The 27,500-nt window shown below is 35.1% G+C and overlaps 1 protein-coding gene and 1 long non-coding RNA gene across 2 annotated transcripts in view; one reads left to right on the forward strand and one right to left on the reverse strand.

Annotated features, from left to right (window-relative positions):
- LOC137657051 (very low-density lipoprotein receptor-like) overlaps window positions 1-11,844 on the forward strand; it is a 37,852-nt gene extending 26,008 nt beyond the window's left edge. The window contains exons 7-22 of the mRNA XM_068391425.1: window positions 1,923-2,001; window positions 2,800-2,950; window positions 3,549-3,655; window positions 4,112-4,237; window positions 4,791-5,067; window positions 5,627-5,745; window positions 6,184-6,325; window positions 6,693-6,855; window positions 7,363-7,503; window positions 7,816-8,034; window positions 8,507-8,711; window positions 9,116-9,268; window positions 9,398-9,578; window positions 9,747-9,946; window positions 10,057-10,242; window positions 10,386-11,844. Coding sequence (XP_068247526.1) covers window positions 1,923-2,001; window positions 2,800-2,950; window positions 3,549-3,655; window positions 4,112-4,237; window positions 4,791-5,067; window positions 5,627-5,745; window positions 6,184-6,325; window positions 6,693-6,855; window positions 7,363-7,503; window positions 7,816-8,034; window positions 8,507-8,711; window positions 9,116-9,268; window positions 9,398-9,578; window positions 9,747-9,946; window positions 10,057-10,242; window positions 10,386-10,439 — 2,503 coding nt within the window. The 3' untranslated portion in view covers window positions 10,440-11,844. The remainder of the gene's footprint in view (window positions 1-1,922; window positions 2,002-2,799; window positions 2,951-3,548; window positions 3,656-4,111; window positions 4,238-4,790; window positions 5,068-5,626; window positions 5,746-6,183; window positions 6,326-6,692; window positions 6,856-7,362; window positions 7,504-7,815; window positions 8,035-8,506; window positions 8,712-9,115; window positions 9,269-9,397; window positions 9,579-9,746; window positions 9,947-10,056; window positions 10,243-10,385) is intronic.
- Window positions 1-27,500, reverse strand: part of LOC137644867 (uncharacterized) — a 195,386-nt gene that overhangs the window by 117,966 nt on the left and 49,920 nt on the right. The window lies entirely within an intron of this gene.

Here is a 27,500-nt window from a genome sequence, read left to right on the forward strand (position 1 = left end):
ATTCATCTTTGATACTTTACTTCAAGTAGATTTCATTCTTCTTTAATTCTTTATTTCAAGTTGATTTCATTCAGCTTTGTTACTTTGTTTCAAGTTGATTTCATTCATCTTTGATACTTTACTTCAAGTTGATTTCATTCTTCTTTGATACTTTATTTCAAGTTGATTTCATTCAGCTTTCATACTTTATTTCAAGTTAATTCATTTCAGCTTTGATACTTCACTTTTACACTTTATTTCACATTGAATTCATTCATCTTTGATACTTTATTTTAAGTTGGTTTAATTCATCTTTGATACTTCATTTCAATTTTATTTCTAGATCGAATAAGAGAACTTGGCTGTTTCCTTAACATGTAAATAAACATAGTATCATTTATTAGAAAAATTTTGGATATAAAATTATATTACAACTTATTTCTATTCACATTTTCGAATCTATATATGAAATTATTTTACAAGTAGTAGCCTACTGTCTTCATCACTTCCTTCTTGGGTTGATACAGTCTTGATTCCCTGTTATTGTAAACATTTAATATTTTTGTGTGATGATACGCATACGGTTAAAGAATACAACAAACACGTTCATACTTTACAGACATTAACTTCTTCCAGTTTCAAATCTATTCAAAAGACTTTAATCCCTCTGTTAATGATACTGCTTGCATTATATAGTTTTGAGAAATATTTTGTGTTTATATATATAAATTATATATATATATATATATATATATATATATATATATATATATATATATATATATATATATATATATATATTTATATATATATATATGTGTGTATATATATATATACATATATATATATATATATATATATATATATATATATATATATATATATATATATATACATATATATATATATATATATATATATATATATATATATATACTTTATTACTTACAAATGCTTGTGTGTGTTGCAGTAACCTACAGAGTGTGTGTGTATATATATATATATATATATATATATATATATATATATATATATATATATATATTATATATTTATATATTTATATATATATCATATATTACACATATATACATATATATATATATACATACATATACATTATATACATACATATATATATATATATATATATATATATATATATATATATATATATATATATATATATATATACACACACACATATATATATATATATATATATATATATATATATATATATATATACATATATATATATATATATATATATATATATATATATATATATATATATGCATAAAGTCCAACATGCAAAACAAACAACCCACAGCAAGGATTTGGGGGTAATATTTACGATGTCATAAAACAATAACTTTACACAGTAATGTTGTATATCAAAGTTCAACATCTTTATCTATCCATACTTATTTCTTTATTCACTATAATTTTCTAATGTATTTTCTTCCGTTTTTCTCCCTCATCACTAAAGTCCATTCCGTACTCATTATTACTGTACTCTGCCAGTACTTAAGAATGCATTAATATAAGATTAATGCTATTTAGGCAGCCATTAATCTAAATAAAACCTGTATTTAAGAGGGTCTACTTCCGAAATTATTTTATCATCATCATCATTACTAACAAAACTACAACAATAGCTGAGTGTTGTTAATTTAATTAAAATATTTTATTTTAAATGTTCATCACTTCTCATATAGTTTATTTATTTCCTTATCATTTTCCTCACTGGGCTATTTTCCCTACTGGAACCCTTGAGCTTACAGCCTCCTGCTTTTCCAGCTAGAGCTATACCTTAGCTAATAATAATAATAATAATAATAAGTCGATGTATAGCTTAGAATTAAGATTAATACACCTTTCCGAATAAATGAAATGACTCGTAAATAACCCTGAACAGATTGCAGCAGTTCGGAATTCAGCTGCGACAAGTCCCGGTGCATCCCGCGCAGATGGCTGTGTGACGGCGACCCAGATTGCACGGACAGCACTGATGAAAAGGTACTTCTTCACTTCATCTCTTACCTATAGATTCATTCTATTTATTTCTTTTTTTAATAATTTTTACTATGTTCATCTTTAATTTTTTCGAAACTGTTCATCTCTTATCTATAAATTCATTCAATTTTTTTTTTTTTTACTAATTTTTAATATGATAGGCATTAATTTTTTCCTCAAAACTAGTGCACGTTACCCATTAAACATGAGGGCTAAATATTCAGATAGATATGCACACACGCAACGGCCTACCCCCCCCCCCCCTCTCTCTCTCTCTCTCTCTCTCTCTCTCTCTCTCTCTCTCTCTCTCTCTCTCTCTCTCAGCAGTGTATGAATAATATTTCTAACCCCTACCCGAGGGACGAGGGGACCTCAGCGTGACCGAAAAAAAACCATATATATCTATACTTTATATATACATACATATATATATATATATATATATATATATATATATATATATATATATATATATATAAATATATATATATATATATATATATATATATATATATATATATATATATATACATATATATGTATATAGATGTATGTATGTATGTATACATTCATATACATATAGCCAGACACTTGCAATTTATCATATATGAGAGATGTTTCAAAATTCTATACGGAATACATTTTCAAGAAATATCCTTCTAATTCTTTTAATCCAAAGCCATTACTTATCATAAAACCAAAAAAAAAAAGCTCTACGAAAGTTTTCAAGCTTATTTCTAAAGTTAAAGAAAGCGTCCAAAAGTTCTAACTTCTAACCTTCCCTCCCCACCTCCTTTCCAGCCGGAGAACTGCCCCGGTGCATTAGTGAAACTACCAGTGAAGGAATGCAGCGCCACCGAGTTCAAGTGTAACGACGGAAGTTGTATCCCGAAGACGTGGCAATGCGATGGATCCAACGATTGCAAAGACAACTCCGATGAGGCCACATGCAGTAAGTTTCGCTCGCAATGTATTTGGGTTTGTTCGTCATAGGCTTTATGATGATTGAATAGTTGTGTTCTTTTCATGACATTTCTGGGCTCAACCTGTGCCGGCCAGTGAAATGCTCCTAAAGCACCATTTCTAAGGAATATAACTGCTATATTCCTTAGAAATGGTGCTTTAGGAGCATTTCACTGGGCGGCACAGGTCTCTCGCTCAGAAATAGATTTTTCCTTCGTCAAAATCCCTTTTATATTTCTTTACAAGTGTGAATTCATGGTAAAACTATGAGTTGTTTTTAATGTGAATCTTATACTTTAGAGAGACACACGAGTTACATATTCTACTACTATATCAAATTCACAAATTTGTCCTCATTATTCAATGGCTATAACATGAAAATCAGGAAGAATCTAAAGTCATGAAGAAAGAATAACAAAACAAAATGCAAAACAAGTTCTGAGATATGTTAGATACGGAATGAAAGGCGAAGCTCATTATAACACTGGGCCGCAAACCATTGAAAAAAAAAAAAAAAGCAAAAGCGTCTTAATAACAAACAAATGAGTGCCTTTCCTCCTCTTAATGACTCTCATTTAAATCTTCAGGTAAGGATTGTACAGAGAAGGAATTCCAGTGTGTGAGCACAAGGCAATGCATAGCTAGCAGATGGAGGTGCGACGGAACAAGCGACTGTGAGGATGGATCAGATGAGGTATAGTCATACGTTTTTACCTCTGTCTGTTTGTTTGTCACCGGCCTAACTCAAAAAGTTGCAAATTAATTTTGATGAAAATTTTAAGATATGTCAGAAATGGGGTATCTTGGTAGTGATTCGATTTTGGCGGTGGTCCGGACATCCATCCGGATTCAGGATTTTTATTATTCAGTAAATTCATTCATGGTCAACACATGAAAGAAGGCATGTTTAGGCCGTAGACTTTAGTAAAAATATGACAATCTTTATTGGCGGAGGTCTGAAATCGCTGATTGCTCTTTATACCTCTTTGGAAATTTAAAAAACATTCCATCCCTAATATAATTCTACATTCTTGATATGAAACCAGAGTGAATGTCCCTGCTAACAGCATCATGCTATTTTTTTTTTGCAAAACTTTGATCTTTTAGGCACAAACATAAAAAAATAACAATTTCACTTTGCTATTTACAGGATGGTTGTGCGGCTGAAACCACCCCATTGCCTTCGACTAAGTTTAAATGCGGATCTGGAATTACTATCCCAACAAAATGGTTATGCGACGGAGAGACGGACTGTGTTGATGGAAGTGACGAGAAAGTGAGTAAAATTAATTACCCTTGATGCTACATTTATACAACCCTACACTAAGTAAAGAACGAAATTACTTATTACAACCAACTTTCTGGATGAAATGGTTGAAACATTAGGAGATAGAGAGAAAACCTTTAATGTAAATCAGACGAGGAGACAAAGAGTTGTGGTAGCCTATTGGAAGCATCCCTTTCTGGTACTCTGCTGGAAGGGAGTTCCAGACCAATTCAAACTCGATAGTGTCTTGAGTGTCTGCAACCTCACCATCCTTCTAAGCTAGAGATGAGGATTTGGGGAGCCTATAGGTCTACCTGCTGAGTCATCAGCAGCAGTCTCTAGGGCACTGTCCTGCCCCTCGCCTCTGCATTTCATGAGTAACCTTTGAATCCCTAAAAATCAAAGCAAATACTTATCTCCCTCCCCTTTTTGCCCCAATAAGACAACGAGGCAAGGCCACTGTCACTACCCCTTACCTCTGTCATTCAAGTGACATTTAAACCTTTAAATCCCTAAAAATTAAAGCAAACACTAAATCCCCTGACCCTTTCTGACCCAACAGGACTGCGATGCAGCATCCCCACAGGAAGAAAAAGAGGTCACAGCTACACCGAGACCGAGCATCTGCCGGGGAAACGAATTCCAGTGCGGCTCCTACTGCATCATGAAAACTTGGGTCTGCGACGGGACCCAAGACTGCGCTAACGGCGAAGACGAGGCCAACTGCCAGACCTGTCCTGAGACCCACTTCCAGTGTGCCAACAAGAAGTGCATTCCGCAGCATCAGCGATGCAACGCCTTAAAGGATTGCGACGATGGGTCCGACGAAAGTGGATGTGGTGAGTTATTTAAGCCCGATTCATTTGAAATTTATAAATCATTTTGTAAATACACATGCATGCATGCAAGCACACACACACTATATATATATATATATATATATATATATATATATATATATATATATATATATATATACACATATATAAATACATACATATATACACATATATATATATACATACATACATACACACACACACACACACACACATATATATATATATATATATATATATATATATATATATATATATATATATATATATATATATATACATATGTGTGTGCGCGCACGACTGTTTGTTTGTGTGTACGCGTATAAAATGAATAAACCTTACACTTAAATCATGAAACTTATTCAAAGCTTAAAATGCAAATTCACGTAAAAATAAAAAATAAAACCTATAATATGAAATAACGAACAAGACCTAATGAAACCACAATGGAAACCATATCAAAATCAGTCAAAACTTTACTAAAACAAAAAAAAAATAAAAAATACCATAATATTCCGTTCCACATACAAAACACTGATGATAAAATTTCCCTTTTCAGCTGACGTACCAAAAGGCCCTGGTGGATGCAATCTCACCACTCATTACCCGTGCAAGAGGGGACAATGTGTTGATCTCAAATACTTGTGTGATGGAAGAAATGACTGTGGAGACTGGGGGGTAAGTTAGCCAGTTTGATATATATAAATATATATATATATATATATATACATATATATATACACACACATATATACAGTATATATATATATATATATATATATATATATATATATATATATATATATATATATATATATATATATATATATATACATATATATGTATATATATATAAATAAATATATATATATATATATATACATATATATATATATATATATATATATATATATATATATATATATATAACACCATCAGTCATTCTTATGCAGAATAACACCATTCAATAAAAAATTTAAAAAATCAAAGTAAACTTAAAAAGATCCTTATTTTGGAATCAAAATCCACCCAAATTCCAAACCTTTAGATGAAAGTTCCAAATTTCAAATGAAACGTTAAGCAATATTTTCATAAGTGTCATAATTCTCTTTGCAGGACGAGAGTGAAGAAGTGTGTGGAGTGAACGAGTGCGAGAGGAACAACGGAGGATGCACTCAAACGTGTGTCGACACCCGCGAGGGGCATTACTGCTCTTGCAACAGTGGTTACAGACTCGTTGGAAGATACACCTGCGAAGGTTTGTTCTTGTGTTTGTGCCCTTAGATATGAAACTGAAATATTTTCTTCGTAAAATTAATATTGGAATGTTCTTAAGCAATATAGGATACAGTTTAATCACTATACCATTTACTTATAAAAATAGAAAATTTCTTGAGTTTTACATTTTTACTTATTTTTTCCCATTATATAATTTCCCTCCCAAAACCCTCATGTACAAATTACTGGCTCACCAGATTGGAAAGGATAAAAGGGTTGCAATAAATAATGAAAAAAAAAATTAATGATATAGGCTGGTGAATTAGGAGTCACAAAAAAAAAAGTCAACAATTTTCCCCAAGATTGCCCATACAAGCACTCGCTTAAACTAATCCCGAAATCCACAGATATCGACGAGTGTGAAGAGATCCCAGGAACTTGTTCTCAGAAATGCATCAACACAGAGGGAAGTTATCACTGCACCTGTTTACCTGGCTACAAGAGGGACCCTGGAAACTACACTAGATGCAAAGCTGCCACAGGGGAGCCCTACCTTCTCTTCTCTCATAGGTGAGAAAACCAAACTGAAATAGAACCTAAAATTCTAAAAGAATATCAATTATCTTCGCCATCTATCAATGCAAAATACCTGTACTATCTCCATATTAAAAAGTCCTTATTAAAAATAAAACCTGCTTTGTGGATGCAGCTATGAAAAATTAATCTGAATTAATTTTGATTAATCCCCACAATATAAACCAAATTAGGAAAAACATGCTGTAAATAAGTTCTTAGGTTCTTTTTCGCTTCCACACTTGTGTTAAGAATGTGAGCGCACTATCTCTCAACTTTAAACTTTAAGAAAAGATTATCATTAGAACTCCCATTCATACGTATTTGGGAATACGAAGCTATCTATATATCAACTTGAAATTCAACTAAAACTTATACAACCTATACATAAATTATAAGAATTTTGTAAATAACTTTATTTTAAATAGACAACTTATGCATAGTACACTTTGGTATTGCGTTTTTTAAGGGTAACTCATTAAAACTGAACTGATCTATTAACAGGTATGACATTCGCAGTCTAAGACTAAAGGACAGAGATATGACCTCCATCATAACTGATGCCAGGGGCGCCACAGCCTTGGACTACAAGTTCAGCACGAACCAAATCATTTGGTCAAACAACAAAGAAAATGAAATTGTGAGGTCAGTATTGCAAATTCATAGAGGTAATAAACTAACAGTTAGGAGCAGATAATGGTAATCATTCATGTCCTGCTGCATTACAAATTCTATCAGTTATAGGTATCCCCTTCCATCCATTGCACAAACCTAACCTAACGTAACTCATACCCATGCTTCTGTTATACCTTGTAATAAATCTCAAACCTTCATCACAATGGGCCTCCCTAATTCAGAAATATATAATTTAATTCTATCACTAATAAAAGCTGTGTACATAAGAAAACTAACGTCTTATGGTCTGTATGTAATCCATTTCAATTAAATCATTAACAGGGCCAATCTAACTACTCCTGATACACGTGAGGTCCTGGTTAGAGGCGAAAGAGTGTCAGCAGATGGTCTCGCAGTTGACTGGATCCACAATAACATCTATTACACAGACACTGGAAATTTCAAAATCCGCATGATGACCTGGGATGCTGAATGGACGAAGACTATAGTGAGCGAAGAACTTGGACAACCAAGAGCTATAGTTGTTAGTCCTTTCGATGGGTAAGCATTGCTAAAAGTATTTTTACTGCAAAACAATAACTTTTCTCAGATAAAACGGGGTATTGTCCTACTAAAAATATTCTATAGACAATAAAAGTTGAACAACTATACTGGGTCAAATATCAAATATGTTGAATCATTATTACTAATTAAACTACAACCCTAGTAAGAAAAGCAGGATGCTACAAGAGTCTAGTATAAAAGAATAAGCACACGATGAAATAAAACAGAAATTTAAAATGATAGTGATTATTTTGCATTTTTCCAATGGTAAAAGAAGTTGAAATTACTTATAAAAACTACGGTAGACGTCAATACGTCCATAGAAAACCTAGTAGAATTAGCTGTATAAGGATAGTTTAACTGAAGATAGCCAGCTCCTGGGTGCATAACAGAAAGAGCGCATTCAAAATGAAGTTTAACAGATGCTTGACAATTAAGAACCTGACAATCTTGAATTCATCATTTCCAGATACATTTTTTGGACTGATTGGGGAAGTGATCCTAAGATTGAAAGAGCAGGATTAGATGGAGCCGATCGGAGGGCAATCGTCAGAGAACCCCATGTCTTTTGGCCAAATGGAATAACTATGGACCACTCCAATAACCACATCTACTGGTGTGATGGAAAACTGAACACTATCAGCAGAGCTAACCTAGATGGATCTCATGTTGAGGTAAGAATGGGAAGGTTTACACTAATTTTGTTTGTTATTTGAGATCTGTAATAGTGTTACATAGGACCTAATATAAAAAAAAAATAAATACTATTTGTTAATGATTAAGGCATAACCAAACGTACAATAGAGAATTGACAATGATACAATTCATAGTTATGAAATTGTACCACAGTAGTCTATTAGGTAACTAAAAAATTAAGTTATCTATGATAAAAAGAGAATTAGTAATACGTCATTAATAAAATATTTTTTAACATAAAGATATGATTTGGTACTCTTGGAAATTAAAAGTGATATACAGATACACAGTGCTGAAATTACAAGGCATTGAAAAAAACGGACACTAAAAAAAATTTACAATAACGATGAAGTCAATAACTTGAGTTTTATCTTCCCAACAGGTCATACTCTTTTCCCAAAGCTACTTGAGACTTCCCTATTCCATTACTGTTTTTGAAGATAGACTCTACTGGACAGATTGGTCTCAACTTGCTCTCTACAGCGCTGATAAATTCACAGGAGAGGACGTCAAATCCATATCCGCAGGCCATCTGGTAAATAGCTTTGATAGTTTCTAATGTGTCATCAAAGGCAATATCATGCAAAATTAACATAATGTGGTTATAAACTTACTCTTTTTATGCTAAATTCATATATATATAAATGTGAAACTTTTTTACCAGCTTGAATCGCCCAAAGTTGTTCACGTGTACCACGAACACCGCCAACCCCGTGGAGAAAATGTATGTGAATCACAAGGATGCAGTCATTTCTGTATAAGAACACCAGCTGGTACTCCAGTTTGCTCTTGCCCTGATGGCATGGTCATATCCACGAGAGATTCTCGTAGATGCCTTGATAATGGTAAGACATTCCAAGACTTTTTCAAATCAGAAAATCAAAATGGTTAAAAAATTCCCTTATTTTGATACTGTAATGTAAATACAAACAGTGTATTGCATAATCATCGCATAACAGACACATTGGTCTCAACTTCAAAAGTCTTGAATAAACATTTGATTTCCTTTCCAGAAGCAGAAGATGAAGACTATTATATAAACCCAAGAGGAAATAACAATAATATACCAGTACAACCAAGTGATGCTGAAACTGATGATACATACGTCCCAACCAAATCTGAGCGGACTAAAGTTAATCAACTCACTACCACTCACATTGGAATGATCATTGGTGCATCTATTGCATCAGCACTCGTTGTTATATCAGTTGTGGTAAGTTCAGAGTAAATCTATGAAGATGATCCAACGAGATTTGTATGAAGATATGCAAAGTTCTTTTTCCAAATAAAGAAATCTAATGAAAACACTTCTTTGTTCTTCAGGTATTCGTAGGCTGGTGGAAAACAAGGCAGGAAGTCAAGCATATTCGTTTCCAGAATCCTTCATATAATAAGACACGAGATGAAGAAATGGATGGTGGTGGATTGGTCTTGAATAAAAATGATCTGCCTTACAACCCAACAGATTACCATTATGCAACTGAACCCAGCACATGTACAAGAGAAGATGTACGTACAACGAAGTCATTTATATGTTAGGCATGTGGCCAATGTGAAAGTTGAATGTTCTTGAATATTTGTTGATAATCTCGGCACATCTGATCTAGAATATCTAAGCATTCTTATATTTTAAAAAATCTTATTCTTTTCAGGACAAGGCGCCTCTTACACCAGGATACAAGTTCAACTCGAACGTCTCAAATTAAGAACAAACAGTAAAACTACGTAATTGCTGTGTTCAAGTTGTACATTTATTTATTACGAGTAAAGGTAAAGTGTTAACAATGGCTATTTTTCAAGATTATTTCTTTGTACTTAGACTAAGCGAATATAAAAACTTGAACTTGTGATATTCACAGACAAAGAGTCATGTGCTAGAGAAAGTGTGTGAAAAATCAAGCGCAATTTGTTAATTTTCCCCCGTGTGTTAAATGAGTGTCCAAAATCTTAAACCATAGAGTAAATATAGTGTACCTTTTCAATATATGTGTGTGAACTTCAGAAGTGTGCTATTCTCTGTTTGTAATAGATGTAGATTGTACATATTATCCATGTCTAAATAACTAGTGGGCTAGACCCTTTTCACTGACGCATAAGCTAGACGAGTTGTGTAGCTGAAGACATTGGCCTCATTCATAATTCAGTATTATCTTCATTATCGTTTCATAAGCATCATCATCACGTCACATGTAGATTGCATCCCTCATAAAGATTACTCTTAGTATTTAGTCACTTAGGCAGTAGGCCTTGGCACAAATAACTGGAAACCAACCTGGACTTCCACTTCCAATCAAAACAGAAGAGCTTAGTCCTGATTCCACATATCTTAATGCTACTGCTTTACTCTTAATATCTGTTTAGCAATATATTTCTGATGTTACTTCTGAGGCGCAGTGCGTAATACACTGTGCAACCCGCTAAGTCATCATCCGTGTGAGGATACTCACAGTTCTCTTAACCCTAAGGTACTGGAACTCCGCCCAGTACCAAAGGAGAACTCATAGTTGAAGTGTTCTACTGTACAATTCTTTCTGTTTTCGACTCAGTATGCTAGAATTCTGCTGAAAGGAATTTCACTTCCTAAGCTTTTACTTCACAAGGGACTTTCCATTCCTAAGTTCTATCTGAATATATTTATCATAAGTGTGCCAGTGATGCTTACGTTAGGCAATGATAATATTAAGCAGTATTTATTTCTTGCACTATATTTTTATACGAGAAATATCATGTATGTGTAGGTTCTCAAATTTGGTGGTTGTGCAAATTATTCTGAGATGTAAAAGGCACTAAAATATTTAAACAAAGTATTAGTGTTCTGCCCTTTAGTCTCATTTGATGCATTACAGAAGACTTAGGATCTTTAGGTGAATGTAGCTTAAGCAAAGATTCCATTAGAAACAGGAGTTAATCAGAAAGTTCATTTGTTGATATTAGAGTTGTTAATGGTAATTGATGTTATTAAGATGAACCATTTCGGATCATGTGAGAATTATATTTCATTGTTAAAATCTTTGCTTAAACAGGCGAAATCCGAAAGATTCTATGGATTATGCGCATACATTTAATATTAAATATCATATAAATACTTTGTACTTGTTTCCGAAAAAAATAATTAATAAACATGTTTTATTATATAATCCTTGTTTTCCATTCCATCCTTATTATAGATATATATAATATATAAACAAAACTTAATCTTTGAAAAACAAACACATTTAAGATACCCATTTTTGACAAAATTAGAAATTTTAGTCAATCATTAATTAATTTATGAAAATATGGACGAAAGGCAACTTGTCTCTTTAATGTTTAGACAATTCAGAACTTATACAATGGCTATTTCGTTGCGTAAAAAACGTGAGTTGTTTCTTTATCCAAGACATTGCAAAATGAAATTTTGGATTAAAAGTAAACTTGTTTATGAATATGTAGGTTTAACACTGATCAAGACATGTTGTTTTCCTATTTGTGAATCAATTATATGTGATACAATTCGTAAACAAAGTTCGATTGTGGACATTCTAATACTCTGACCAGCCTATGCCTAGGAATTACACAAAAATCTATAGATGGAGAAAAAAAAATGAATGTATCTTAACCACAATGGAAACGATCAATCACCCTTCTCAAAACAAGAGATTCACGGGAATCAAAAAGGGGGCCATAGGAGAATTTCAAAATTCCTCCAGATGGTGAAAAATAAGTATTGGGTGTGACAGAAGAAAAATTATAAAAAAAAAAAAAACTATTACAATAATGTATGTTCTTTGCTGAAGTACATCATCTTCTTTCTCTACTTTGCAAAGTAGTCTACAGTCTCACTTTTATAAGTGCTACTTTAACAAGTGTTATCTGAAATTTCGGAAAAAAAAATATCTTCTTATTTAGAAAATCTCTTAAATTCGTAATCCGACCACATACCTCCATCTCCTCTATGGGGATTAGTAGTTATTACTACAATTACTACTAGTTAAGCTACAACCATAGTTTGATATGCAGGATGCTATGAGCCCAATGGCTCTGCTGGGAAGAATAACCTAGTGAGAAAAGCAAGTAAGGAAATAAATAAACATTATGAAAAGTAATTATTAAATATAAAATATCTTGAAGAGCGATTCGTGTCAGCTCGTTCAACATGAAAACATTCTCTGCAAGTTTGAACTACCGAAGTTCCACTGATTTATCTACCTGATCAGGAAGTTAATTCCCCTCATCAGGTCACAGATGAAATAGAATTTCTAAAATAGTATCAAGCCTCATGATGGAGAAAGCAAGACTGTTAGAACTAATCAGGTGACTTATTTGCTTAATTCACCTTCCTTCATACTACTTAGCTTTGGAATTCTCCACTTTCCTTACTTCTCAACTACTCACTTCCTTTAAAAAATTTTCCAATTCACTTCTCTTCTATTGCTAGCATCGCATTATTCCTACATTAAGGAATTACTGTGAAGAAATAACATAAAATATAGCATACAACACTAAACAGATTACCTTTTTACGAAAAATAGCCTTATAAAGAACCATTTAATTTATCAAAGGTGTTATTACTACTAATACTACTTGCAGTGAAAACCTTTGAGAATAGCATAAAAAAAAAGTCTATTGAAATGACAAGTTTTCCATCTTGCAAAAATGCAAAATCTTTTGAGATGTATGTTTGGTTCCCAAACAAAATATTGACTTAAAGTTGGGTTAAAAGCACAACACACACAGAGACATTATATAATACATATATATATATATATATATATATATATATATATATATATATATATATATATATATATATATATATATGTGTGTGTGTGTGTGTGTGTGTGTGTGTGTGTGTGTAGGTGTGTACGTATGTGTAAATATTTATTCATATGATAGAAAGAAAATCCCAGAGAAAAAAAAAAAGGCCGTCTGGGAAGAAATCACTCAACGGGAACAGTGCCTTATCAATAGTCTTGAAGAAATAAAAACAGAACTATTTAAGGCCAACAGGTTTCTTCAAAAGGTAGGAAAAATCCACACTGCCACAGCCGAAACTTTAGAAAGGCTAGGTAAAGACAGATTAATGTTTTCTAGAAAGGCTAGTGAGGGTAGTGTAGTTTCTGCTGGCGAGGCTGGTATTCAGGCACATAACATGCAGCTGCCTAAACTGCATCAGGTAAAATGTGGCGGGAAAATAACCGAGTGGGGGCCATTTGGGAACCAGATCAAGGCTGTTGCTGATGACAAACCTAAGCCTCATGTCTAAATTTATTCATCTGTGTTCTGTATTAGAGAATGAGGCAAGGGATGTGATACAGGCCCATAGTCAGATGGCCGCCCATTATAAAATAGCAAGTCAGTTGCTAGAATAGAGGTATGGAGGTCCAGAAGAAATAATTTCAGCTCACATTCGTGGCCCCAAGCAACTTGACATACCTAAGAACCCGAAGGCTGATAGCCAAATTACGATGTTGCCGAAATTACAAGATGATTTAGTAGGACACGTCCAAAGTTTAGAGGTTCTTTAAGTTGGAAGGAATCAGTATGGAAGGGTATTGGCACCAATGATCTTGTCTCTGCTTCTTCCAAGATGCGGTTGGATTGGTCTTGCAGTAGGTCTGAGGAGACCTAGGAGTGCTGAGATTTTTGCAATGAGAAATAGAAGGATGAGAAAGGGCCGAAGCTCTTGAAGGGCTGAAACCCAGAAAAACAGGAATCTGGCATGGAAAACAGGCAGAAAAGGCTCAGCCAAGCTTTGGCCTCTTCCCTTCAAACATTATCTGAAGGAGGTGCTTCAAAGCCATAATGTGCGCTCTGTGAAAAACTATATCCCTGTGAAAAGTAAAAAAGAAAAAAAAAACTGTTTGTGGCAGGTGTCTGTTTTAAGTCTTTATCAATGGGCCACAATGCAAAGGGCTGCTACGCCTAATGCTCTAAGTGCAAGGGTGGGAGTCACCACGCCTTCATATGTCGGAAGTTCGATGCTGTAAAGACCAGTGGCGAAAAAAGAAGAAAAAAACAAAAACTGAAGTGAATAATATGTGGGAGGAGAGTGGTACCTTGTGAGTGTCGAATGATAGATCTACTAAAAAGAATTCAGCGTTTTACAAACGGCAAGAATTAAAATTGACGGCCATCAGGGTATAACTTCTGCCACTGTAATGTTTGATACAGGATCAGATTGGTCATAAATTTTGTGCAAGGCGCCAGTTATATACAGTGACTTTCGAGGAAGAACGTAAAAAAATCCAACATGATAAAGCTTGTACTACTATGATGACACAAGATGGTCTATTATTAGTGCAGGGAGGAAGATCGAGGGATAAGACAAAAAAAAAAGGTTACAGTGTACGAGTGTGTATGAAACACGTACGGTACATGGCTCCCCCTCTAAAAATGACATACATGTGAAATGGGGCGTCCTGCTATTGAAGCAAACTTACAGGAGATACAAAGTTTCAAGGCGATCAATGGAGACCCAGTCTTCTAAGCCAGAAATGTTCAGTAAGAACACCTTCCTTGTTCAAAGGATCACAAGGAAAGGGCCCGTGTAAGGGGCCATTAGTAAATTTTCCCACAACGTGACATCGGCGCTGGAGATTGTTGGAGAAGGTTGAAGATGGAAAATATTTGGCTGGAACAACCAACAGGTCGCCATATACCATTTTAGCTACCAAGGTATCCAGGGCATCTTTAGGAGTAGTCCCTAGTCTCGGGAGGACCCAGGGAAGTGGGGTAAACCACTTGGAGTCCTTGCAGCAGGACATCAAAGCTGCTTTGAGGGTGCGATGAAAACGTTCTACCATTCTGTTGGCAGCAGGGTTGCAGGCAATTGTCTGATGTAAGGTGATTCCCCGGAGATTCGCCAATGATTTCCACAATTGAGAGATGAAAGGGGTACGCCTGTCAGAAGTACTATGCTTAGGGATACCAAATCTAGCTATCCATCCAGAGAGTAAGGCAGATGTACATGAGGCGGAGGATGCAGTTTCCATGGATATGACTTCAGGTCAAGGAGTGGAACAGACGGTGACGGTAAACAGGTAATGATGTCCTTGTGATGTGGGTAGGGGGCCTACGACACTGACAGGAATGTGGGCAAAGTGACACTGAAGTTGAGGAAAAGTGCCCACTCTTCAATCTGTGTTGATGTACATTTGAGGTTTGGCATGAAGTACAGGTGCAGACCCAATCCTTAGCATCCTTACCAATGCCATGCCAAATGAACTTTGTCTTGAGTAGCTGTGCAGCAGAACGGCAAGAGGGATGTGTAAGGCCATGAATGAAATCAAACACCTCTCGGCACATGGTTGCAGGTATCCACGGTCTAGGTCTACCAGTACTGACGTCACAGAGGAGGGTGGTGCTGGAGTCGTTGAGAGGGACGTCCTACCAACGGAGGGATGTGCAGGATGTTGTACATGCTTGGTACTCTGGATCTTTTCGTTAGGCTTCTGCCAAGGCATTGTAATCCAATCCCAGGTGAATAGCTGCCAATGTGTTTCTTGACAGGGCATCGACAACAATATTCATTTTCCCAGAGACATGTTGAAGGGTAAAATTGTATTCAGCCACTGTGGAGAGATGTACGCGTTGCTGGGTGGACCAGGTGTTGTATTGTCGAGCGAAGGCGTGTACCAGAGGCATGTAGTCCGTGCGAATGACGAAGGGCGTACCTTCCAAAAAGTGGTGAAAGTGACAGACAGCCAATTGCACCGCCAGCAATTTGTGGTCAAAGGTAGAGAAGCCAGATTCCACCTTGGAGAGTTTTCTACTGAAGAAGGCCAATAGGAGGAGCGAGCCATTGACCACCTGCTCAAGTACTGCCCCAATAGCGACGTCGCTAGCATCGCTGGAGAGAAAGAAAAGTGCATGTGACAGGAAAAGTGAGAGCAGCAGTAGTTGAAAGAACATTCTTTGTGTTGTAGAAGGCCACTTCTTGAAGGGGACCTCACTTCAGGCCTTTTGGCTTGCCCTTGAGGGAGGCGTAAAGGGGGGCTAGAGTGGCCGCAATGGCTGGCAGGAAACAGTGATAATAGTTGATCATGCCCAAGAATTCTTGCCTTGCTTCAACAGTCAAGGGCAAGTTCTGAACGGTTGCCACCTTCTCAGGTAGGGGGGAGGACTCCTTCAGGAGTGATGCGCTGCCCTAAGAACAATACTTCATTGGCGCCAACGGTACTTTGTCGCCGCTCCGGCACACTATGTGGTGGGGTTTTGTGTCCTACCGCATTCACGTCAGCTTCGGTCGATATTGAATAGTTGTCCACTTCATCAGGAGAGGAAGCATTGATGGAGGTCTTGAAGGTGGTAAAGTGGCTGTCCATAAGATTGTTAACTTTGGTCATCAGGTCCTTCATGGGCAAAATATCGACATCGGGGATGGCAGGGTGTATAGGTTCGGGTAGGCGCCGAACCCAAAGGGCACAAAGTAGATTAATTTCACGAGGAGAGCCCTCTGCGGTAGGTTGCAGGTGTACTATACTGGTCATTTCCCTGAGGGCGTGTGAAGCTTTTTGGTTCCCCAACGGTTGTTGAGAGAGCTGAAAAAGTTTCCCTATGCGGGCGGCTGACAATGGCGATTACTGCTCCAACAGCATGATTTGAGGGCGTCATATGTTATTGGGGTGTCCCCTTGCTCACAAAGCCAATTGGAAATGTCCAGGAAAGTGTCCTTGGGGATCACTGCAAGAACATAGTCTGCTATAGTGCTTGACTGAGTCACACCCTTGATGCGAGACTGAATCTCGGTATACTGAAACCAGGCGAATGCCTCTGTACTGGCAAAGTGCGGTAGTTTCATGGAGGAGGCATTGATAGGAGTGTCAGTATCGGAAGGTGGCATCATCAAACAGTAAGACACAGCAGTGAGGGAGAAGGGAGAAGGCGGAAGGGAGTTAGTCACTCCGGTGGCCACTAATGTGCAAGACGCTTGTTAGATGATAAGTGAGGTAAATGCAACTAAACTTTATTAAACAATCATCGAGTTTAATTATAGCGACTTTCAAAGAAGAACGTCACAAAAATTCAAACATGATAAAGCTTGCGCTAGTATGACAACACAAGATGGTTTATTAACAGCGCAGGAAAAAGCGAGTGATAAGATAAAAAATCTAAACCGCTATAGTGTACGAGCGTGTATGAAACACCATTGGTACAATTTCAAGGGAGTTGGTAAAACGGGACAAGCCCAAGTGGCTGACTTCCAAGTAATTATCGTTTTCTGCCTTTTAACGGGGAGGGCCTCCAAGGTCGATTTGTGTATCATATATGAAGTTATGAGTCTGGGATCAAATAACCACAGATATACATTTAAGGTGGCTCAGGTTAATGTAAATTGTCCCCCTTTATGTAAAACTAAGGTGGACCCCAAGTACTTAAAGCCCTTTGGTCATCTTAACCTTACTGGTAACTATGAATACAACCGAAAATTATATGTTGTTATGGTTATCAATAAGACTTGAACTGTATTGGAAGCTGATGATTCCCAACAAAGTTATGATTCATGAAGGGCTTGTAGCCCACGAGACTATTTTTGGTTGGGCTTTGTCTGGATCCTATATTAGGTCCGAAGAGAATTTTGGTGTAGGTGCACCCTTAATGTAGGAATGCGGTAAGGAAAAAAGAAGAGAAAAGCAGAGAAGGATAAAGGAACAAGAGAGAAGCAACGATTTTCCTTTCTCCCGAGTTCTGTATTGAGGATTGAGGAGACCATGTCTCAAAAAAAAAAAAAAAAAAAAAAAAAAAAAAAAAGAGTTGCCTTTAGCCCAAATCCAACAACACCTAAAGAAAACAATTTTGGAATCTAACTAAAGGACTTTCGAGAATTAACATCTCTCAGAAAGGATGGTGTTCAGTTCAGTTCAGTTACTGGAAGGAGGGATTCGCCTTTTCTGCCTTTACGGATTGCCAACGCAAGAGCCCATGTTTTGCTATAGGCAAGGCAATTTAAAACAAATGAACGCCTTTCCATCGGCACCTCCTCAGTTTTCTTCTTTATTCTAGTTCGTTTATTTTCTTCTCTCTTTCTTCAACATCTGGTATATATATATATATATATATATATATATATATATATATATATATATATATATATATATCCTTCTTTATTAAACAAAGTTTCCTATTTCCTATATGGCTACTATAATTCTATGATGATGATTATTATTATAATAATAATAATAATAATAATAATAATAATAATAATAATAATAATAATAATTATTATTATTATTATTATTATTATTATTATTATTATTATAATAAGAGTTTGGCGTGGAATTTTGATCCAACAGATTACAGGTTTTCAATGACAAAGATAAACATGTTTCGTTTTCTTTTCTCCTAAGCAGGGTATACTAAAATGACAAGTTTATCTCTATCCCTTCGCTCTTAAATTGTTAGAAGTCATTCTTTGGTATCGTAAAGTAATTCAGTGTCAACGGAAGATTTGCAGATGATATAGTTGTTTAGTGAATCATGGGAGGAAGTCCAAAAGGTCATGATAGAAGATTTGAACAGAGAAAGCATAAATGTAGGACTGAAAACGTAAGAGTAAAACAAATGCAATGTTCAATGAAAAGTCAAAGGCAACAAATAAAGGTGATGATACTACCGCGAGTTCTTGGGTCCTTTGACAGGCCAGAAAGTACTATTGTACATCCAGCAACAAAACCGGTGTTGCCTCGCCAGACCTGACTTAGAGAGATCATGCCCTTCTTGCCCTGAAAGGTGGCCAACGTTTAAACAACAAAGACATCGTTTGATGGTTCGAATGTGAGGGGTAGAAAAATTACCAATAGCACTCAAAGAAATGCGATGATTAATGAGATATATATATATATATATATATATATATATATATATATATATATATATATATATATATATATATATATATATATATATATATATATATATATAGAGAGATAAAGAGGTCTTATCTCTTATTCCTATAAAAAATGCAATCGTTTTCGATAATAGTGATCGAAAAGTATAATCACACTGATATATTTTAATTCCTTAATACATTTCCTTATAGAACATCCTTAAATACTGTGGGAATTGACTATTCCAATTAATATAAGTCAGAATGATATAGCCTTCGTTTGCATTATCCTAGCAGCCTCTCTCTCTCTCTCTCTCTCTCTCTCTCTCTCTCTCTCTCTCTCTCTCTCTCTCTCTCTCCTACCTGTATCCATTAGTTAAATAAGGACACACTTTTTTATGTTATTTGGATGTGTCCAAGGATTACACAAAACCGATAACTACTTTGCAAGCTTGCGTTGGATTTGCATTTCTTTTGGGGGAAAATCCCAAGTTCCAAAGATGTTCAGTAACTACCTAAAAACACAAGCAAACTTAAACCACGTGTGATATTGGTTGATTTTCAGGCAGTCCCTGGTCACATGGTTTAATTTTTTTTTTTTTTTTTTTTTTTTTATCAAATCGCGGTTTGGTTATGGATGGTTTGTTACTTCACTGAAAAACACCCGGCTTATTCCCTTTTATTGTAAATCGTCTCAGTGGAGACCTAAACCCGCAACTTTAGCAACTTTTTTTTTTTTTTTTAACAGCAGTAAGGAACCAATGTCTTATTTCATTTCATGAACACTCATAGCGATCAGTGGTTCTTAACCTTTTTACAATGCATGCTCTCTTTTCAAATCAACATAAAATTCTTGTTGAAATACAAGAGAAAAAAACGCGTAAATGCTATGATATAAAGTGGATCTGATGTGTATTAAATGAAAAATTGCTTCTAGGACAAATGCTGTATTACTTTTTTCACAAGAAAAAAATAAACCTGCGAATAAAACGAAATATTTTTGTTCTAATTATTCATATTCATATGGTTAGGAATTGACCACACACCTCTTAAGGGAACAGGCACCTATGTTTAAGAAACATCGAGCGAAGTCAATCATAACTTTGTTGATACCATTGTCAGGAATTGTGGCTATTAAGTATTGATGTCCGTCTATCTGCTACTTAGGTTTTGTTTTCAGTTCAGCTTGTAAAGATTAAAGCTATTTGTAAGTCATATATGACTCATCCCATTCCGACAATTAACAGTCCAATTATTGAAAATGATATCCCTAATTACGAAAACTTTGTTACTTTGTTACCGGAAGAAATAAGTCAATAATTTTGATCTTACACTTTTCTTGCATGTTGGTTTGGTTTTGAAAAGCCGGCGACCATAAAATTTGTTGGTTACTGATTCTTTGGACAATTAGTGTGAATATCTAAAACCAGCCCAAGCCACATCTTTAGCCTGGACTATACAGGTATATGTTACCCAAAACAAATGTTACACGCCAAGTTTTGTAACCTGTTTTTATTAGTCATCATGGCTACAAATTAGCAATTGTAATATTTAATTATTCTAGACTGAGAAGACACTATAGGATACCCTAATCTAGTATAGGATTTGCATATATGTCAAAACTTAGTTGAGTTACCGGCAATAGTTTTTTAAACATCGCTATCATTTCAATTGGATGCATTTTATGCCATATTACATGTAAAAAAATGATAAATGAAGAACAATTTGATTTATTTCATGGAATCATTGATATTAATTGTTATCAATAAGGGTATTACCATCATCGTCATCATCACATTATCTTCATCGCTTCACAAATGTTGATAAGCAAACCTCTTAAGCCATACATTAAGGTCACTCAATTACCACCTCTCCACCATCATCTTTAACCACCGCCTGATTATATCCCAACCCCATCCCCACATGTTCGAGGTTTAAAGGACTCGTAATTATGATAAGATCCTTCTGGTGGAAGTTAAAAACAAAATAATAAGACGACAATATTTCATACATTTGTTCTCCAGGTCTTTACAATAATTTCATAACTACAAATAACGAAGTAATTATGCTAAAGACTGATTGAACACATAACAAGAGTATATAATGGATTTCTTGAAGAGCTTACTTGGGGTACACTTATAAGGTGTTGGACATCAGGTCATGAAACATCAAATAAAATCATAATAATGCGAAGAGTCAATGCTAAGGAAATATTTCCTTTTGCCTTGGGAAGGGTGAAACCAGCTAGACTCGGACCTTTGAGCATTGAGCAATCGTCACCAGGGAAGGGGGTTCGCTTGGAAGTGAGTGACTTGCCCAGTTAATTTGATTGATTGATCGATTGATTAGGAGTTTTCTGGTGTCCTAACCTCTAAAGTTAAACACCAAATCAGATAATATGAGTAAACAATGTGTTAATAGTATAATATTTATACCCTACATCCTATATACCATACCATCACTATAATATTACACCACTGAACACTTTCATTGCATGCCATTTCACATATTTTATTTTTACCAATCACTTCTGAAACAATATTAATTATGGTGACTGATGATGCAATTTAAATCTCCAACCTTACACTAATATAATTGATATAGCAAATAATACTATATTCTCTAAGAGGGCCGGAGCCAAGTAGCCCGTGCCAAAAGCTGACCCCAACCACATCGAGCTACGTGGCTCATGATCAAAATCAAAGGAAAACACTGAAATCAACAACTAAACCTTTAAACCTCATTACCTTGAAAATTTTAACCAAAGCCATTTATTGATTATTGGTTACCCAAATAGGTGCTATTTGAAACAGTGTGTATGTATGTGTGTGTGTGGAGAGAGAGAGAGAGAGAGAGAGAGAGAGAGAGAGAGAGAGAGAGAGAGAGAGAGAGAGATGTATTTATATGATGAATATCTTCTAGAGTTCTAACATTGAGATGCATTCATTTCTCGTCTTTGAAGTGCTTATACATTACTGGTGAAGTTCTGACAGAATCAACAAATTTCTCATAGTCTATAAACGCCATACATGGTGGCTAGTCATACTCTGTTGATGTTTCTATTAACTGGTTAATATGGTCAGTTGTTGAACACACGCTTCTAAAGCCTGCCTGCTCTCTTGGTTAAGGCTCAGTCTTTCTATTTGTTGAAAATCTTTACGATATCTATAGGGAAACTACATAGAGATAGTAAAAAAAAAATTGATTGAGAAACGATTTAGAAAGGGTGACCCCCTCTCTCCTAAATCATTCACAGCATGCATAGAAGTTTTTTAGAATTTAGATTGGGGAAATATAAGAATTAACATAAATTGGAAATACTTTAGCAACTTAAGATTTGCAGATGACATAGTTGTGTTAAGTAAATCATGGGAGGAATTGCAAAAGATAATAGAAGATTTGAATAGAGAAAGCAGAAATGTAGGACTAAAAATAAATGAGTAAAACAAAGATAATGTTCAAAGAAAAGGCAGAGACAACCTATAAGGGTTACGGATGAACCTCTAGAGATTGCTAATAAATAAATGTACTTAGGACAGACAACACTTTAACATAAAGGTTATGCTGGTGAAAATTTGATCAAATTTTCACCACCATAACCTTTATATTAAAGTGTAGTTCCTAAAGTCAATGTAGTCCTGAAGAAGGATCTCGATGTGATCCGAAACACATGTCGATACAAAACAATTAATGGAGAAAAGTAAATGTATTTCTGCTGTTAGCCTGAAAACTATCTGCAGGACAATCTGTCAGAGGAGAAGCTGTCTTCGATTTTGGACGCCGATGAGACGTTGTGTATTCATTATATATGTATTTATGTATATATATGTATATATATACATACATATATATATATATATATATATATATATATATATATATATATATATATATATATATATATATATATGTCTTTTTTTCTAAAAAGAAAATTAATTAATCAGATGGTCCTAACAGTATTAACTTAAGCATCAGACACTTGGAGCCTTACTAAAGGTCTTACAACATAAGCTGATTATAACTTAAAAGAGCTATGGAAAGAATGGTGATAAGATTAACAATAAGAAATATGAAAAGAGCAACATGGATACGAGAGCAAACTAAAGTAGAAGATACTCTAACATATAAAAAAGGAATGGACATGGGCAGGACATATAATGAGAATGTCAGACAATAGATGGACATTAAGAATTGTAGAATGTGTCCCTAGAGATTGTAAAAGAAGAGAAAACGATCTTATAAAGTGGCATGTCTGGGGTCTTTTTTCTATAGTGGACCAGTCACGGCTGATGACACACACAAATGTACATACATACATAAACACACACACACATATATATATATATATATATATATATATATATATATATATATATATATATATATATATACATATATACATATATATATATATTTATATATACTGTATATACATATATATATATATATATATATATATATATATATATATATATATATATATATATTTATATATATATATATATATATATATATATATATATATATATATATATATATATATATATATATATATATATATATATATATATATATATTCAAATATATATATATATATATATATATATATATATATATATATATATATATATTTATATATATATATACAGTATATATATATATATATATATATATATATATATATATTCAAATATATATATATATATATATATATATATAGATAGATAGATAGATATATATATATATATATACGTTTAACTGGGCTCCACAAGGCACTAGAAGAGTTGGAAGACCCAGACCTACATGGTTAAGGACTATGAAGCGTGAAGTAGATGATGAATGGAAATGTATTGAATTAAAAGCTCAAGATAGGGACGACTAATGAAATCTAACCGAGACCCTTTGCGTCAATAGGGATAGGAGGAGATGAGATATATATATATATATATATATATATATATATATATAATATATATATATATATATATATATATATATGTGTGTGTGTGTGTGTGTGTGTGTGTGTGCGTGAATATATAAACCATTGATAGAAACATAACATATACACATAGTAACATCCATCGCCTTCGAAAAAAATCTAGAAAGTAATAATTTCATTGGAAAAAATCATGTGAATATTACATCATTCTTGATCATCTAAAATAAATTCCTCAGAAAAGTACTCGTATTTTCTGTGTTTCGAACGGCTCTGATATGGATACGTACCGAAAATGGGTTGTTTTGAATCTCAAACCTGAAGAAATAAGTCGAAGCCTTCGGTTATTTCAATGCGGTTTGTTGAAAACGTCAATTACCCTTCGCCCGAGTTCGATCGCCGAGTGCGCTGCAGGCGTTACTTAATAATGAAAGTAATAAATTATAGTATTAATCATCTTTTCATCTTCCTATACAGTCTCTTAACTTTTCCTTCAAATTGCAAATCCGAGCGTTGAACGACTTTAGAACTTTCAGACTCAAATCCATAAATCAAATCATGTAGTTTATTATTATTATTATTATTATTATTATTATTATTATGATGATGATGATGATGATGATGATGATGATGATGATGATGATGATGATGATGATGATGATGATGATGATGGGTTTATTGAAACGAAAGAAGAGTTTTTTCGCAAGTCCTAAACTGCTTCGGAAGAAAATCTTCACGGATCTCCTAATGGCTTCAGAAGAAATGGCCATAGACTTAGCATGGAGTTCTGAATGACCCTAGAACAGAATCTCTGAACGGCTTGTGAAGAAAACTTCCCCGGATTTCCAAATGCCTTCAGAAGAAACAGCCGTAGACTTCGCATGGAGTTCGGAATGACTCCAAAATAGATTCTTCTTGGAACTCCCTGAAAGGCACCTGAAGAAAATTTTCCGGGATCTTCAAAAGGCTTCAGAAGACATAGCCGTAAACTTAGCATGGTGTTCTAAATGACCCAGAACAGAATCTTCCCGGAGCAGTTCTGAACGGCTTCACCCCGAGATTCAAATGACTTCTGAAGACTTGATCTCTTTTTTTTTTCAAAATAAGCATGCAACGCAGTGAACATTGTTAATGGCAATTTTTTTGAATAGGAAGCTGACTGTGAGAATTGTGTATTACAACTACAGGATCAACAGGAGGCTCTTCGGAACATCTTCATCTACAGCTGGTTTTGGTGGTTGCTGCAGAAGTTGTCGAGGTTTGAAGAACATAATGTACGCGCCTTGAATGATCCTTTGCTTGGGCTTTTGGAGACTATTGGAACTAAGGAAATAAGGACGGAGACAGAATGGTTCAACTGAACGGTGAGCGACCTGTGGTTCTTCAACAGGATAGTCTCAAAATTCGACACTGAAGAAAGGACATATCCAGATGGTATTGGTAAATATATTGTGTTGCTCATCGTTTGCTTTTAGTGTGATGACGCATGCAGAGAAAATTTATAGCATCCATGTCTTTACCCATCGCCCTGACGGAAAAAGACATGGATGCCATCGATTTCTCTGAGGAATCTGACGAAATGAAGACACACGGAACTGAAAACTCTCTAGAAATCTAGAAGACAACTGACGAGCTAGGAAAGACTACGATGAAATCAGGAAGGAAATTGATGAACTAAGGAAACTGGAAGATGAAATATCAAAGGAAACCAAAAACCTAATCAAGAAAAACTAGAACAGACAGAAGAGAACAGCAACGAATAGCCTTTAAACGAAGACGTAAAATAGCCTTTAATGCTAGAGGTAAGTCACTTTAAAATAAAGGTAAAAAAGCCCCTAATACGAGAAATAAGGTACCTCAGAATATAGAGGTAAAAAACCCCTTAATGCTAGAAATAAGGCACTTCAAAATAGAGGTTAAAAAACCTTAATGCTAGAAATAAGGCACATAAAAATAGAGGTAAAAAAAATGCCCTAATGATATAAATAAGGCACCTAAAAATAGAGGTAAAAGAGCCTCTAACGCTATAAGTAATGGACCTCAAAATCGAGGTTAAAAAGCCCCCAAATGCTATAGATAAGGCTCCTAAAATTAAGGTCAAAGAGCCTCTAATGCTAGAGGTAATGCACCTCAAAATCGAGGTCAAAAGGCCCTTAATGCTATAAATAAGGCACCTAAAAAGAGAGGTCAAAGAGCCTCTAATGCTAAAAGTAAGGCACCTCAAAATCGAGGTCAAAAACCCCCTAATGCTATAAATACATACATACATACATATACCAAGGCATTTCCCCCAATTTTGGGGGGTAGCCGACACCAACAAAGAAACAAAACAAAAAGGGGACCTCTACTCTCTATGTTCCTTCAGCCTAATCAGGGACTCAACCGAGTTCAGCTGGTACTGCTAGGGTGCCACAGCCCAACCTCCCACATTTCCACCACAGATGAAGCTTCATAATGCTGACTCCCCTACTGCTGCTACCTCCGCGGTCATCTAAGGCACCGGAGGAAGCAGCAGGGCCTACCGGAACTGCGTCACAATCGCTCGCCATTCATTCCTATTTCTAGCACGCTCTCTTGCCTCTCTCACATCTATCCTCCTATCACCCAGAGCTTTCTTCACACCATCCATCCACCCAAACCTTGGCCTTCCTCTTGTACTTCTCCCATCAACTCTTGCATTCATCACCTTCTTTAGCAGACAGCCATTTTCCATTCTCTCAACATGGCCAAACCACCTCAACACATTCATATCCACTCTAGCCGCTAACTCATTTCTTACACCCGTTCTCTCCCTCACCACTTCGTTCCTAACCCTATCTACTCGAGATACACCAGCCATACTCCTTAGACACTTCATCTCAAACACATTCAATTTCTGTCTCTCCATCACTTTCATTCCCCACGACTCCGATCCATACATCACAGTTGGTACAATCACTTTCTCATATAGAACTCTCTTTACATTCATGCCCAACCCTCTATTTTTTACTACTCCCTTAACTGCCCCCAACACTTTGCAACCTT

The sequence above is a fragment of the Palaemon carinicauda genome, chromosome 1, assembly GCF_036898095.1.
Source record: "Palaemon carinicauda isolate YSFRI2023 chromosome 1, ASM3689809v2, whole genome shotgun sequence".
In the NCBI taxonomy this organism is placed as follows: domain Eukaryota; kingdom Metazoa; phylum Arthropoda; class Malacostraca; order Decapoda; family Palaemonidae; genus Palaemon; species Palaemon carinicauda.